The sequence below is a fragment of the Monodelphis domestica genome, chromosome 3 (assembly GCF_027887165.1).
Source record: "Monodelphis domestica isolate mMonDom1 chromosome 3, mMonDom1.pri, whole genome shotgun sequence".
NCBI lineage: Eukaryota > Metazoa > Chordata > Mammalia > Didelphimorphia > Didelphidae > Monodelphis > Monodelphis domestica.
Genome location: NC_077229.1, coordinates 30,338,837 through 30,351,537, shown reverse-complemented (window position 1 = coordinate 30,351,537; position 12,701 = coordinate 30,338,837). Strand labels below are relative to the sequence as shown.

The 12,701-nt window shown below is 45.7% G+C and overlaps 1 protein-coding gene across 1 annotated transcript in view; it reads left to right on the top strand.

The window, feature by feature from the left end:
- Positions 1-9,597: 9,597 nt before the first annotated feature.
- Positions 9,598-12,701, top strand: part of ACADS (acyl-CoA dehydrogenase short chain) — a 19,442-nt gene continuing 16,338 nt past the window's right edge. The window contains exons 1-2 of the mRNA XM_001376586.4: positions 9,598-10,009; positions 11,755-11,918. Coding sequence (XP_001376623.2) covers positions 9,964-10,009; positions 11,755-11,918 — 210 coding nt within the window. The 5' untranslated portion in view covers positions 9,598-9,963. The remainder of the gene's footprint in view (positions 10,010-11,754; positions 11,919-12,701) is intronic.

Sequence of the window (12,701 nt, the reverse complement as noted above, 5' to 3'; positions counted from 1 at the left end):
CTGTAAGAAACAACATGTATAGAGAACGATGTCCATACATCTATAGAATGTTCCCAGGGATGGTCCAATTGGGGGGGTCAGGGAGGGTGAGAACAAGTTGGATGGATGGGTGAAAGGTAAAACTGGTTTCAAAAGGCTGAAGCCAGATTTTTGCCAGGCAAGAGTCTATTTTACTAGAAGTTGCAAAAGGAACCACCGAAGCTTCTCGGACAGGTAAGTGATATGACCAAACTATGCTTTTGGAAACATCAACTTGGAAATGGTGGAGAATGAATTGGAGAGGGCAGATAAGAGAAAAGATAATGAGTGAGAAGAAATGAAGGGCTTCCTTAAGAGGGCCAGTCTCAAGAAGCAGACACAAGATAAAGCTGGCAGGATAGACCGGACTTGGCGAGAGAAGTGGCGAGGATGGCCTTTGAGACTTTGAACCTGGGTGTACTTGATGACTTTCGGAAAGTTAGAAAAAGGAATTCATTTGTGGGGTGGTGGGGATGGAGATGAGCTCTGTTCTGGCTATGTCTCCAGGGCATACAGGTGGAGACACCCATTATGCAACAGGAGATGTGAGATCGGAGGTAGAGATGAAGACTGCCTGTAGATTTGGGGGACATCAGCAGAAAAGAATCCGGTTGGAATGTTGACTGAAGCTTTGAATGGAAATAGAGCTGGAGTGTAGGAGCCTAGGTTATTAAACCCAATGTATTTAAGTTTTGCTAACTGTTGGATGAATTGAAATGTAGGAAAGATCCTCATGGAATAAAATATAACATAAGGTTTATTTGGGGTTTTTTGTAATGGTTGTACATTTTTGTGAAAAAGCTCATAGAAGCTTGAGAACTTGAGTTCTGGATTTGTTCTGGGTTTTGTCTGTATTATATTTCTGATGTATTTTTTAGATGAAAGTTTCTCCAATGATGAGCTCCTTAAAAGCTTGCAGTTTAAATGTTAGCCAATAATGTTTGAGATTGTAACAACTGTTGATTCCCCCCAAAGCTGGAAATACAGAAACTCTGTGATTACAACTTCTATTTTATAGAGAGACTGAAACAGGCTAAGGGATTAGGTAAACTTTTCACATACACAATGGAAGGTAATGATTTACAAGTTTGGTACAATGGATTTGATTTACCTCATCAAATCTAGACAGAGTTTTCTATAAAATGATAAATCAATATTTCAATATGTTACCATCTAACCCAGATTCCCAGAGAATGCTTACATCAGTAGTTTTGGGAAGAAAATTCAGTTATGTGGGAGAGGCGGAAAAGGAGGGGTTTGGAGCCTCAGGCTATGTGTCTAACTTTAGCTGAAGGATGACCTTGGTTTTACTGAGTGTCTGTGTTTCTCCCAGAGCTTTGCTATGGGAGTCTTGGGCTTTGCACCCCCTACAAAGGGGCCAACAATTCCACTTGTTTCTTAGACAGATGAGGCTTTGGAGGGACAGCCCTGATACTGGTGCCTGGTGACAAGATCAGACTGATTGTATTTGGACTGGAAATTTGTGGACTTAAAGGCATTTTAATTTTTATTGCTTGTTATATTGTACCTAGAAGGAGAAACTTAGGCAAGTGAGAATAACATATCTCTGAAAATAAAAAAGAGGGGGGGACTGTGTGTTATTCTCAGAATAAGCATTCAGTTTACAAAGGCTAGTTTGTTACCTTTTGATTGAGGACTCCAGGACAAGCTTGGGAGGGAGGTGGATGAAAGACAGAGAGGGCAGTGAACAACACTGTTGCTCCCCTTACCTCATCTGACCTGGGTTGGAAATGCAGGTGTTTTAGATTATGGGTCAAGGCTGTGACAAGGAAATCACTTTAAAAGACTGATATATATTAATTTAAGGCCTAGTGGGGGATGGAAGGGGAGGGGGAAGTCTTGTGTTGGGAACTTGTATATACTGCTTGTTTGCTGCCTAGTCAGTCAGCACTTCTTAGCCCATCATTGAAGTGCTTTCTTTTGTGAAGGGAATAAACTGCCTCTTTTTAAATTTTATTTATTTTTTCTGCTCTTACTTTATGATTCCAGGTTTTGTTTCTTTGAGTGAATGGAGCACTGATGCTCATTTTTGAGTGAGGTACTTGTCATTTTTTTAATCTCACACATGAGTAATGGTTAAAAATCCTGAGCTTTTTAACAGCCCAAGTTCCTCTTCAAAGCTGGCTTCTGCCTTAGATCAAAGGAGAGATGTTTAGGGCGTAGCTGATTCAAATGCAATCTTTTCTTGGAGCCACTGGTGAGAGTAGAGTAAAAAGGTAAGAAAAGGGAATGGACAACTATTATATTTTAAGTACTCTATTCTGATTTAAAAGTAATCTTTAGTTTTTCCTTAATAATTCTGGCAAGGCTTTGCATTTTGTGGGAATACTTATGGATTCTGGCCACCCATTACAGCCAAATTTTAAGAGTTTTTAATGTAAATTTCCAGAGTGCAACCATTACATAGAATTTTTTTTTTTAAGATTATTAAACCCTGATGCCTGCCTTTTTTGTAGTGGATTCCCTTTATCTCTTCCTCTTTAAGACTGGAAGATTGATTCTATTTCACCTCTACCTTTGGGTATTGTCTCTGATGGATGAAGCCATTGGCACAGGCTGCTGTTGGAAAGGATTTTCCAACTTGGGAATTCCCCTGTAACATCCTGCACTTACCACCCCAATCCTTGAGTGTGGTTGAAGTTATTAAAATCTATTGTAATAAATGGATGATCTACTGGAACTATTTCTTGTTGTAGTAACTGAATACTCTGGCAGACTAGAGAGATACTAAGGGGAACCTTCAGCAATGCCTATTTGTTATGGAGATAGAAGTACTTCTTCAGAGATAAAGAGATAGAGGTTCTGAGGTGCTGCTAGAGGGGTTGCTCTGGGCTGCCTATTGATCCCTATTAATGGCTAATAAATCAAACTATTTCCTACTCTCCACCTTCAACCCAAAGCTCCCCTGCCACCGTTTCCGCTCCCCCGGTCTTAGCCACCTTTCAATATAACTCAAAGGTGAACTGTGAGATTTAGAGATAATACTCTTGTTCTCTTTCTCAGGTAAGGAGGTTTATTGGGAAAAATAGAACAGGATGGAAATTGAAGGTGAGTGGGCTAGGGGTGTCCCTAGTCTACAAGGAGAATTAGGAGGGTGTGGGAAATGTCAGTCCATCCACAGCTGTGACTCAGAGACACTCAGAGAGTTTGGAGGACAAGTATCTTTCTTCTTTTCTTCTTTCTTTAGTCAGATAATCTCTGCTTGAGTAACTCAAATCCAGACTGTCAAAAGCCACAAAGGTCTCTCTCTCTGCCTAAGTCAGGAAAAGCCAGTCTCTCCCCTTTGGTCAGAAAACTCAAAGAGCCCCCAAAGAGACTTCTCCCTTGGTCAGTAACCCAGAGCCAAAGTCTCAGTTCATCTCCTCTCGCCAGCTCCGACGGCCTCTCCTGGGAACATTCCGTTTGGAATCTTCACCTTGATTTACAGATCAGATCCCCAGCTTTGTTTCTTGCATGCTTGGCTTGGCTTGTAAATCCTCTCTCTTCATGCCTCTTCCACACTATTAAGGTTAATTTTGCTACATTTCTTGTTGATCTTTTTGTTCTGTTGAAGAAAATTCATTCAGAATCCCTGGAGCCCTAACTATTATTTCAGTGATGTCTTAGGGATCCAAAACCTAGACCAAGTTACCCTATAGCCCAGAACCTGAAGGAGTTCTTTGAAGATATCAGAATCATGAAGCTAAATGGGAAGGAATTCATCAAGTCTCTGATGACTACTGAACTGGGCTAAGGATCCTTTCTGCTCTCCCTTTCATTGCCTTTTTGATTTTTCCTTAAACCAGATAACAGAAGCTGGGATTTTTAATTCCCCTGGGAATTCTAATGGCATTTACCCTTTTTAAGAGTAGCAATTACTTGAACATGAGAATTGGAAAAGTTGAAAGGAAAAAAGCTAATTCTCATATCTAGCAAGAATAGGAAAGTTTCAACTCAGTAGTGTTTTATTATGAGGTTTAATATAATATTTGTTAATTTGGAGATTTAAAATAACATTTCCCTAGTGCTTTTCTAAGTCTGCATGAAGTATTATATGTTCAGAATGTAATTAATTCTCAATCTGATGTCAGGAGAATTTAAGAAAGAACAGCAGAGCCTGATAATGTTTATGGATATAATTGTTAACAACATGAGATATTTAACCCTAAACATGATTGGAGAGACCTACTGTTTGAGGTTGAATTGTATGGGAATGTAATTGGAAGGAATGCTATGGAGAAAATTGGTTAAGCCAGTCCTATGGATGTCTTCTGATAACTGCAGGTATGGCTGCAGATCATAGGAAGGCTGCAAGGGTGTTCAGCTGGATTCCCTAGAAAGAAACTTCAGTTTTATACCTGGCAGGTTCCTATATGTGTCCTATAGTGGCATCCTTGCTGACCTAGACCTAGCATTAATACTGTAAAGGGGAAATGGGGTTAATTTTTAAAGGGTTGGACTTGATTATTTAAGAGTGTGGTCACCAGGAATTTAATTCCAAAGAGATTTTATTTACAAATTATTTACAAAATGTAGAAAGAGTGAAGCAAGAAATCAGAGAGAGGATAAGGTAAGATATCTAGCCTGAGCACTAATTAATTAATCTCGGCCCCTCAGGGTAGGGAGAATTAGTTTCAGCCAGCCTCGTCAAAGCTGAGGACCCAAGGGAAGCCTCTTTCAAGAGTTTCCTGAGGCCAGTCTCTTTAGAGAAAAACCAGCAGTTGAGTCAGCCTTTCACTCACCCACCACGTCAGTCCAGCCAGCAGATTCTTTATCAGCCTCACCAGGAAAACAGGGTCTTAGGTCCAGTTGGGAGATCCTTCTGCCCCTCTTCACCAGTCTCAACTCGAAAGCATGAAGAATTCCTTCTTCACAGGAAGTAATAGCTCCTTTTAAAGACTTTTTTCTTGCATCACTTCCTGTGCCTTCCCCTAATTCTACATCTATCAATCACAGTTGATGCTCTGCTCTAGGACTGCCCAGAGGGCAGTCAGTTGATTCTGATTCGTCACCCACTGTCACACCCATGGGTCACAGACCTCCCCCACTCAAGTGTGAATGGGGTGTTTGCACCTGTGGTGATTAAATCTAAAATGGGCAGATCTCCTACTCAGCTTTAAGTACTGTGTTCAGAAAAATAGGCAGGGGTTACAATTTAATCTTCACAATCAGGGGAGAGTTAAGTATGTTCATTGTTATAATCAGGGGAGAGTTCAATTTAATCTTCACAATACTCCAAATTAGGGCAGCATTTCTCCCTTATTTTAGTTAATTCCCTCTTTTCTCCTGTTATGGCAAGTTTCCTATAATTATGAAAGTTAAAAAGGCTAAAACTGAAATATATAGGAATTGAAGATGCAGGTATGTAGAATTTTAGCCATTCTGACAATTAAGCGGATAAATAATGTGCTTTTGTTATCAGTAGGAAAGAATGACCTGCGATCTTGTTACCCCATTTTATTTGTTACCCCATAATCCATTTACTGGGGTGCGGTGTTTTAGTGTAGTATTATTACACATGTAGAGAGAAAGTATATCCTGAAAGTGCACAGGAGTTAAGGGAATCTGAAAAAAAGAAAAGTTAAAATAATAGTTAATATGAGTAAATTGTCTAATCCATTTGATCATGGTTATTGTTGTTAAATAAGCAGTTAAAGTGAATTAAAAGATGTTGTTTTTAGATCCTTAGCATCTCATTTTCCAAAAGGGGGAAATGAAAATGTTGAGTTCAAAGGAAGTGAGAAATATTTTAATTTTTTAATTTTAATTTTGAGAATTTTTAAATTTTAATTTTAAAATTGTTTTGAAACTGAAATGGTCACGCAAGCATTCTTAATATTGTTTGGGGTTTTATAATAAGATACTCAATTAGAATTTTATTTAGTATTAGTTGATATTTTTATTTCTTTTCCACAAATGGCAAGTTTGATAAACTTGTGGGTTTTTTGATTTGATTCCATTTATTTTTGATTTTTACATATCTATCTTATTTTATTTTTGTATCTTTTTTCAATGTTGCTTTCACTATACAATTGCTTTGCTATGGTAGGCAAACCGTATTTTCTAAGCAAGTATAGCTTATATATATTTGTACTTGGTATAAATGGATTTTAATAGAAATAAGATGTTGTTCAAAGCTCGCTAGTGAGGTTGCTTTCCATATTGTTCAATGCACCAGTGTCAAGTAATTTTTAAGGACTGACAGTCCGTTTCAGTCTGGCCAAAATTACTGCTGTGGCTGACAGCATAATTTGTGAGCAAATATCCAGAGTGAATCCATTCCTATTGGAGAGCTTGGTTATAGATTTCTCACGTTTTCTTTTCTAGCAATGAAACAGTTCTGAGAATGTGTCCATGCAAAGGCGACTTCTACAAAAGGAGGAGGACACTGAAGTGTGTATCTGGACCCAAAGGACTTGAAAGACATGGCAGACTTTGGGAAATGGATAGTTTTTATTAGGATTTTGCTGACGGCAGGGTGCCTGTCTTCTGACTGTCAGTGTGCCGCTGCCGATAGAGCGTGCCCCCGGATGCCACTTGTCCATGCTCGTGCCCCTCGTCTCCTATCTTTAGTAGCAGAAGGTCCGACTCTCTTGGGCACATACGCCTTTGCCTTTTGAGTGGCCAAAATGGGGAAGTGACAACTTTGTTTTATGTCAAATTTATGACATATTTGCCTTTGTCCCTTGGGAAATTGACTTTAGGGCAGTGGCAGGTTAATCCTTTATTGACTGAACAATAAACCTCAGTGATCTCAGCTTAGATAGAATTAGTAGATATGATCAGACTTAAGTGCCCTTTTGTGTTTCAAGTTTCTCTCACTGTCTAGGCCTCTTCCAAGTAGTCCAAAGTATCTGGCTGGAATCCTCCTTCCCTTGGTAAGCTATTCAAGTGTCTTTCCATCACTTATTCCCCAGAAGGTATGTAGGACCCCAAGTTCTTCAGCTCTTTGGAAAATCCCCTTGCCAGGTGCTTTCCCTAGAGACAGTGTTCCCAGAGTCCCAGAGCTTTGTCTTCTTTGTCCTGATTAAACACTTGTTCTTTCTAATGCCTTTGGTTCTGTGTTTTTCAAGGTTGACTTGGAGTTTGGGGAGTTTGTGATAGAGGTAGCATGTGAGTAATGGAGCAGTAATGGCGAACCTTTTAGAGAAGAGTGCCCACCCCATCCCCCACTGAATGCCATGTCTTGCTCCCCTACCCTTACCCCAGACAGGGGAGGGAGGAAGCACTCCCATTGTCTGCTGGGCGGAGAGATGGGGGAAGTGATAGGGGGAGGGGAGCAGCTCCACCCTGAATACCTCTGGCTTTCTGCAGGAATGCCCAGAGAGGACCCTGCATGCCCCTTTTGGCATGTGTGCCCAAGGTTCACCATCATTGCTATAGAGAATTGGGGTGTATGGGTTGGGCAGGGAGGACCCATCCACTTTTGGCGTCTACCTGTCATCCCACTGTGGATTGTAGCTCCAAGAAGCTTTAGCATGCACAGTGGCTAAGCCAGGTTGAGGTTAACTGAGGGGGTTTAAAATGATTGGTGAATTAGAGGGGTGGAACAGGGAGTGAGAACAGTTAGTTTCGATGGCTGTGAAGGTGGCTGAAGCAGGCGCTGCGGAGTCCTTAAAGTCTGGCCAGAACTCGAAGTGTCCTAAGTCATCCGCTGCCTCTGGGGCCATCGTCTGTTCTGACTTCTGTCTGACCACTAGACTTGGGGGATTATGGAAGACAGAGTGAGGCTGAGGACGGGGCAGCTCTGTCTTCCTTAAATCCAATTCAGGGGCCTGGATAGCACCTTGCTGTTGGCCTTCTTTGAGGGTTGAACAATGACCGGAGAACCAGGAAAGAATAAAAAATGGTTCCAGCGAGGACCCAGTTAGAATTAGAGAAGTGATTCCCTCCAGCTCATGAGGAGAAATAAAGGCTGGCCATGCCATCTGGGATTTGGACGTGGGTGAGCAGATGGAAAATTTGCCACACCTGAGCTACATTCCCAGCATCCTTTTAAGTTACACCCTCATTTTGCGTAAGGATGCTGGGGAGATAAATTTGGCTGAGAGCCACACTGTGGGGCTCTTTTTTGGAGCTCGTGCTTTTGGTTAAGTGCTGCAGGTGTGAGTCTTTGGCTCTCTTTGCTCTGCTCACTTGACTGAAAGAACCCTTTTTTTTCTCCTTCTTTTGAGTATTATTAAAATCCTACAATTTTAATGTTTTGGAAAAGGACTTAGTTAGGAGAGAGGATCAGTACCCCCCTGAAAAGGGAAAATGGATCCCCCTCCACTGTGCTGGGGTTTGGGGTAGGGAGTCTAAAGCTCACCAGTAGCAGCAACAGCAAGCATAAGTAACAGCAGAAGGAGTTAGCAGGGACAGCCTCTGTGAGGGAGAGACCCAGCTATCTGGCCCTCCTGGTGGGCAGGTATAGGCAATGAGCCTGGGAAAGCTTTGAAGGGTTTGCAGAAGGGAGAAGGAAAAGGAAAAGGGGAGAGGGGAGAGGGGAGAGGGGAGAGGGAATACTACGGTAGGAGAAGAAATCTGGTTCCTCTAGTTCTGGTCTCCCTTCGTGGTTGCCAAAGTTGTAGGCTCAGTATGGGGGGGGGGGGGGATTCTAGTCCTGGAGAGGATGATCCAGGATGCAGCATCTTCTGGGTGCAGCCAGACTTTGGTGATTACAAGGAGATGCCTTGTGGGAAATGCTCAATTTCAAAGCTTGCTAGCCAAAGGAAGGATGCTGCTGTGAGTGGGGAGAAGAGAATGGACTAGAGTCTTAGACTTGGAGTAAGCAAGACCTGGGTTTGAATCTTGCCACATCTTGACAAAGGGCAATTTGGGTTAATTTCATGGAATATTAGATAAATGGCTAAATTTTTTGGGGGGGTTAGAAAGACTGGAGGGTATATGCCATTTCAAGCTGTGTGTGGCTCTGGGTAAGTCTTAACCTTTCAGCCTCCATTTTCGTATCTGTAAAATGGGAATAGCACCCAGTCAGTCAATAAGCATTTATTTAGCACCTACTGTGTGTCAAGCACTTAAAAAATATCTCATACGATCCTCACAACCACCTTGGAAGGTAAATGCTATTGTCATCCTCTTTTACAGCTAAAGAAACTGAGGCAATAGGTTCCGTAAGGGTCACAGTCATAAAATGTTTGAGGCTGGAACCGGGGAGAGGGTGTGACGAATTAGCCTGCCATCTCACAGGAGGTCATCTAAGGCAGGCAAAACGCTTTGCGAGTCTCAGAACTTCAGCCTCCGTAAGTGTTTCCTAAAATGACTGTCGCCAGCCGAAAAGTGGCCCCAGTGCTTCACTTACGGGAGCTCGCCTTGCCAAGGGGAGATGTGGCCCAGAGGCGTCCTGCACAGATGGGATCGTGTTCGCTCACCTCTCTGGCTGACCTTTGCCGGGCAGGGATCCCGGAGGTGGGAAGAATTGGCGCGAGGGGCACCGCTGCGGCCCCGCCTGCAAGAGGAGAAGAACCCTTGCTGCGGGGTGCCAGGGGCAGGGCCTGACTCCAGCTGCTTTAGGGGAAGGAGTCTGCCCGTGGGGGCGGGGTCTGTCCCTTTGGCCGCTCCCTGCCCCACGTGGGGGGCGGGGTCTGCACGCAGGCCGTTGAGTGTCCCTGGTGGTGGGATCTGCTTCCCGGCCTCCCCGCCCAACCCGAAGGGGCGGGGCCTCACGATATACCTCTCAGTGATCCCAAGGGGGTGGAATCTGGTTCCGGACGTCCCCTCCCAGACCCTAGGGGGCGGGGCCTCGCTGTAGGCCTTTCTGCGTTTTTCAAGGGGGCGGAGTCTGGAGCGTGGGGGTGAAGACTCCCCGTAGAGGCCACAGGGGGCGGGACCGGCGCGGCCTCCCCGGTTCCTTTGAGGGCGGGGCCCGGAGGTCGTCGCGGAGGAGAAGCTGGGGAATCGAGGCCCGCGTCTCAAACCGACTGACGGCCTGACCGACCGATTACCATGGCTGTCTCGTTGCTGGTCCGGGGCTGCAGCCGGGTCAGCCGAGGTGAGTGCGGGCCAGGCGGGGGCTGCTAGGCACAGGCTGTCCTGTGTGACCTTTGCCCCAATTCGGGCCTCCCCTCCTCCTCCGAGCTCCAGGACCTGTCCAGCGCCCCCGCCTTTCCCTTCCCGCTCTGAGGCCGCGGAGCGGCGGAGGGGCGGCTTGCCCAGGGACCTCAGCGAGCCCGACCCAACTTTGGAAAGCCCCACTCCCACCTGTGAGAGCCGCCCCCCACGAGAGACCCCTCTCTTACTCTCTCCCCCCTCGCCCCTTCTCACGCTCTCTTGCTCCGCCCCCTCAGAGAACCCTTTCTTTACGCCCCCAAGTGCTCTCCCTTCCAGACAGATCTTTGATCCTCCCAGATCCCCCACTCAATCTCCTCCCTTAAATTCCCCACAAGAGAGCCCCCCACTTCTAAGGAGAGTCCATCTCCTCCCAAGATTCCCCTTCTCCCCCAGAATCCCTCTTCCCCTTTCTGACAGCGTCTCTCCCACCCAAACACTCTTCATCCCCTCCAAACCACCCCCTCCTGCTAGAGCCCCATCTGCCACACAAGAACTGACCCCCCCACCGGAATGACCCCCCCAGTACACATAGGATCATTCCGTGCGGTGTGTTCAGCCCCAACCCCTGGGGAGATAAGTGTCCATGCAGAGAGATCCATCCATAAGGGGCCATTTGAGGAGGGGGAGAAGTCCTGGAGGTGCAGGAGCCCCAGACTGGAGAGGAAGAGGAGGACGTTGCTGGTGAGGGTCTTAGGTCCTGGATTTGGAACTGGAGAGGATGCTGGAGGTTTTCCACATGTGGCCCATCACATGCCCAAGTAGGGTTGAGCCAGATTAAAGTGTCATTGGGAAATGTGACTAAACCTAACATGTTAATAAATATATTTTAACATCAATAAAATTAACATGTTAATAACGCATGTTAACACTCCCTGTTTCATTTGAATTTGCCACCTCCATCTAGTCCATCCCCTCCTTTTACAGAGGAAACTGAGTTAAGTGATAGTAAGTGACAGAACTAAGATTTGAACTCAGGTCCTGTGACTCCATATCCATAAGGAAAAGCAGACTAGTCTCGAGGGACAGCCTTGTGTGATGGAAACATGGGAAACATCCGGAAGCCCACTATGGAAGAGTTGACCTAAGAGGCCATTGGCATTCTGGGGCTGGCACAGAATAAAATCAAAGCAAAGGCAGGCCCTGCCGACTGGTGGGGGGAGAAGAGGGGTCCGCTGTGGGGGCACCTAGAGTCCCCAGAAGGGCCCAAGCGGGAGAGCGGATGGGAAAAGGGGTCGGAGAAACACTAGAGAACCTTGTCAGTTGATGAGCTTAGCCGCACGATTGGTTTGGGAGAATGGGGGTGCCCTTCCACGTTCCCTGGGAGCCTAAAAGAAGGGCAGGTTTGGGGAGAAGAGAAGTTTCCCCCCAAAAGTTGAAACCAAGGGCCCTGAGAAGATCTTTAGGAGGCTTCTGCTGCCCTGTAACGCATTCGGGAGGGGCCGGATACATGGGAGCTTCCTGAAGAATGGACCCATGGAATGGATGAAGCCACCGGAAGAGCAGGGACTAGGCCAAGGCTCCTCCCTCTCCCCAGGTTTTTGCCTCGACTGTACCGTATGTTGGAAAGGCCAGTCCCTGGAGCCCGAGGCCGTCTCCTCAGCTCCAGGACCTCCAGGGCCCGCCTGTAGCAGGAGGGGGTGGAAGGGCAGTCCTGGGGCTCCTGTGACCCTGATCTCTCACGGACAGCTTTCCGTCCCCGGGGCTGGAGTCAGCTGCACACCGTCTACCAGTCAGCAGAGCTGCCCGAGACGTACCAAATGCTTCGCCAGACGTGCCGGGATTTTGCCCAGAAGGAGCTAATCCCTATTGCTGGGCAGCTGGATAAGGAGCACTGCTTCCCTGGGGCCCAGGTAAGTGTATTGCTCCTCCTCAGGCTTTAGTAACTTCTCAGAGAACAGGGATATCAGGGGAAACAGATCCTAATGGGAGAAGGACAAGTGGGAAAGGGGTTGTTTGGGGTTTTTTTTAAAAGAATTTCAGAGGGGGCAGCTGGGTGGCTCCGTGGATGGAGAGCCAGGCCTAGAGATGGGAGGTCCTGGGTTCCAATCTGGCCTGACACTTCCCAGCTGTGTGACCCTGGACAAGTCACTTACCCCCATGGCCTAGCCCTTACCACTCTTCTGCCTTGGAACCAATGCACAGTATTGATTCCAAGATGGAAGGTAAGGGTTTAAAAAAAAATGAATTTTAGAAATTTTTTGTAAACAAAATTTAACATTCGTGTTTTGTTTTTTTAATTTTGAGTCCTGAATTCTCTCCCTCCTTCCCTTCCCCAGAGATATATGATATATATTTCTTTATCTGATAAGGCTTTTACACGTTTTGGACCTCAGTTTGCCTCTTCTGTGCAGGTGTTTTCTGCCAAAAGCCTTTAAGACCTTTAAGCTGAATCTAATCTTTCTTCCCTTCTGAGTACATGTCACAAAAATCCCAGGGTTGGAAGGGAGCTCACAAGCTCCATCAGCCAGCCCCACCCCGTGGAAGCTGTCCAGAATAATCTGCAGTTGGAAGCTTTCCTCCATCCCCCTCCGTCTCTCTCTGCTGCTCCCACTCATGTCTTGGGCCCCCTCCCCACCCCCATCCCGTCAGGCTGTTTCTTCTCCAAGTAAGACATCCCCAAAGTCTTCGTGGAG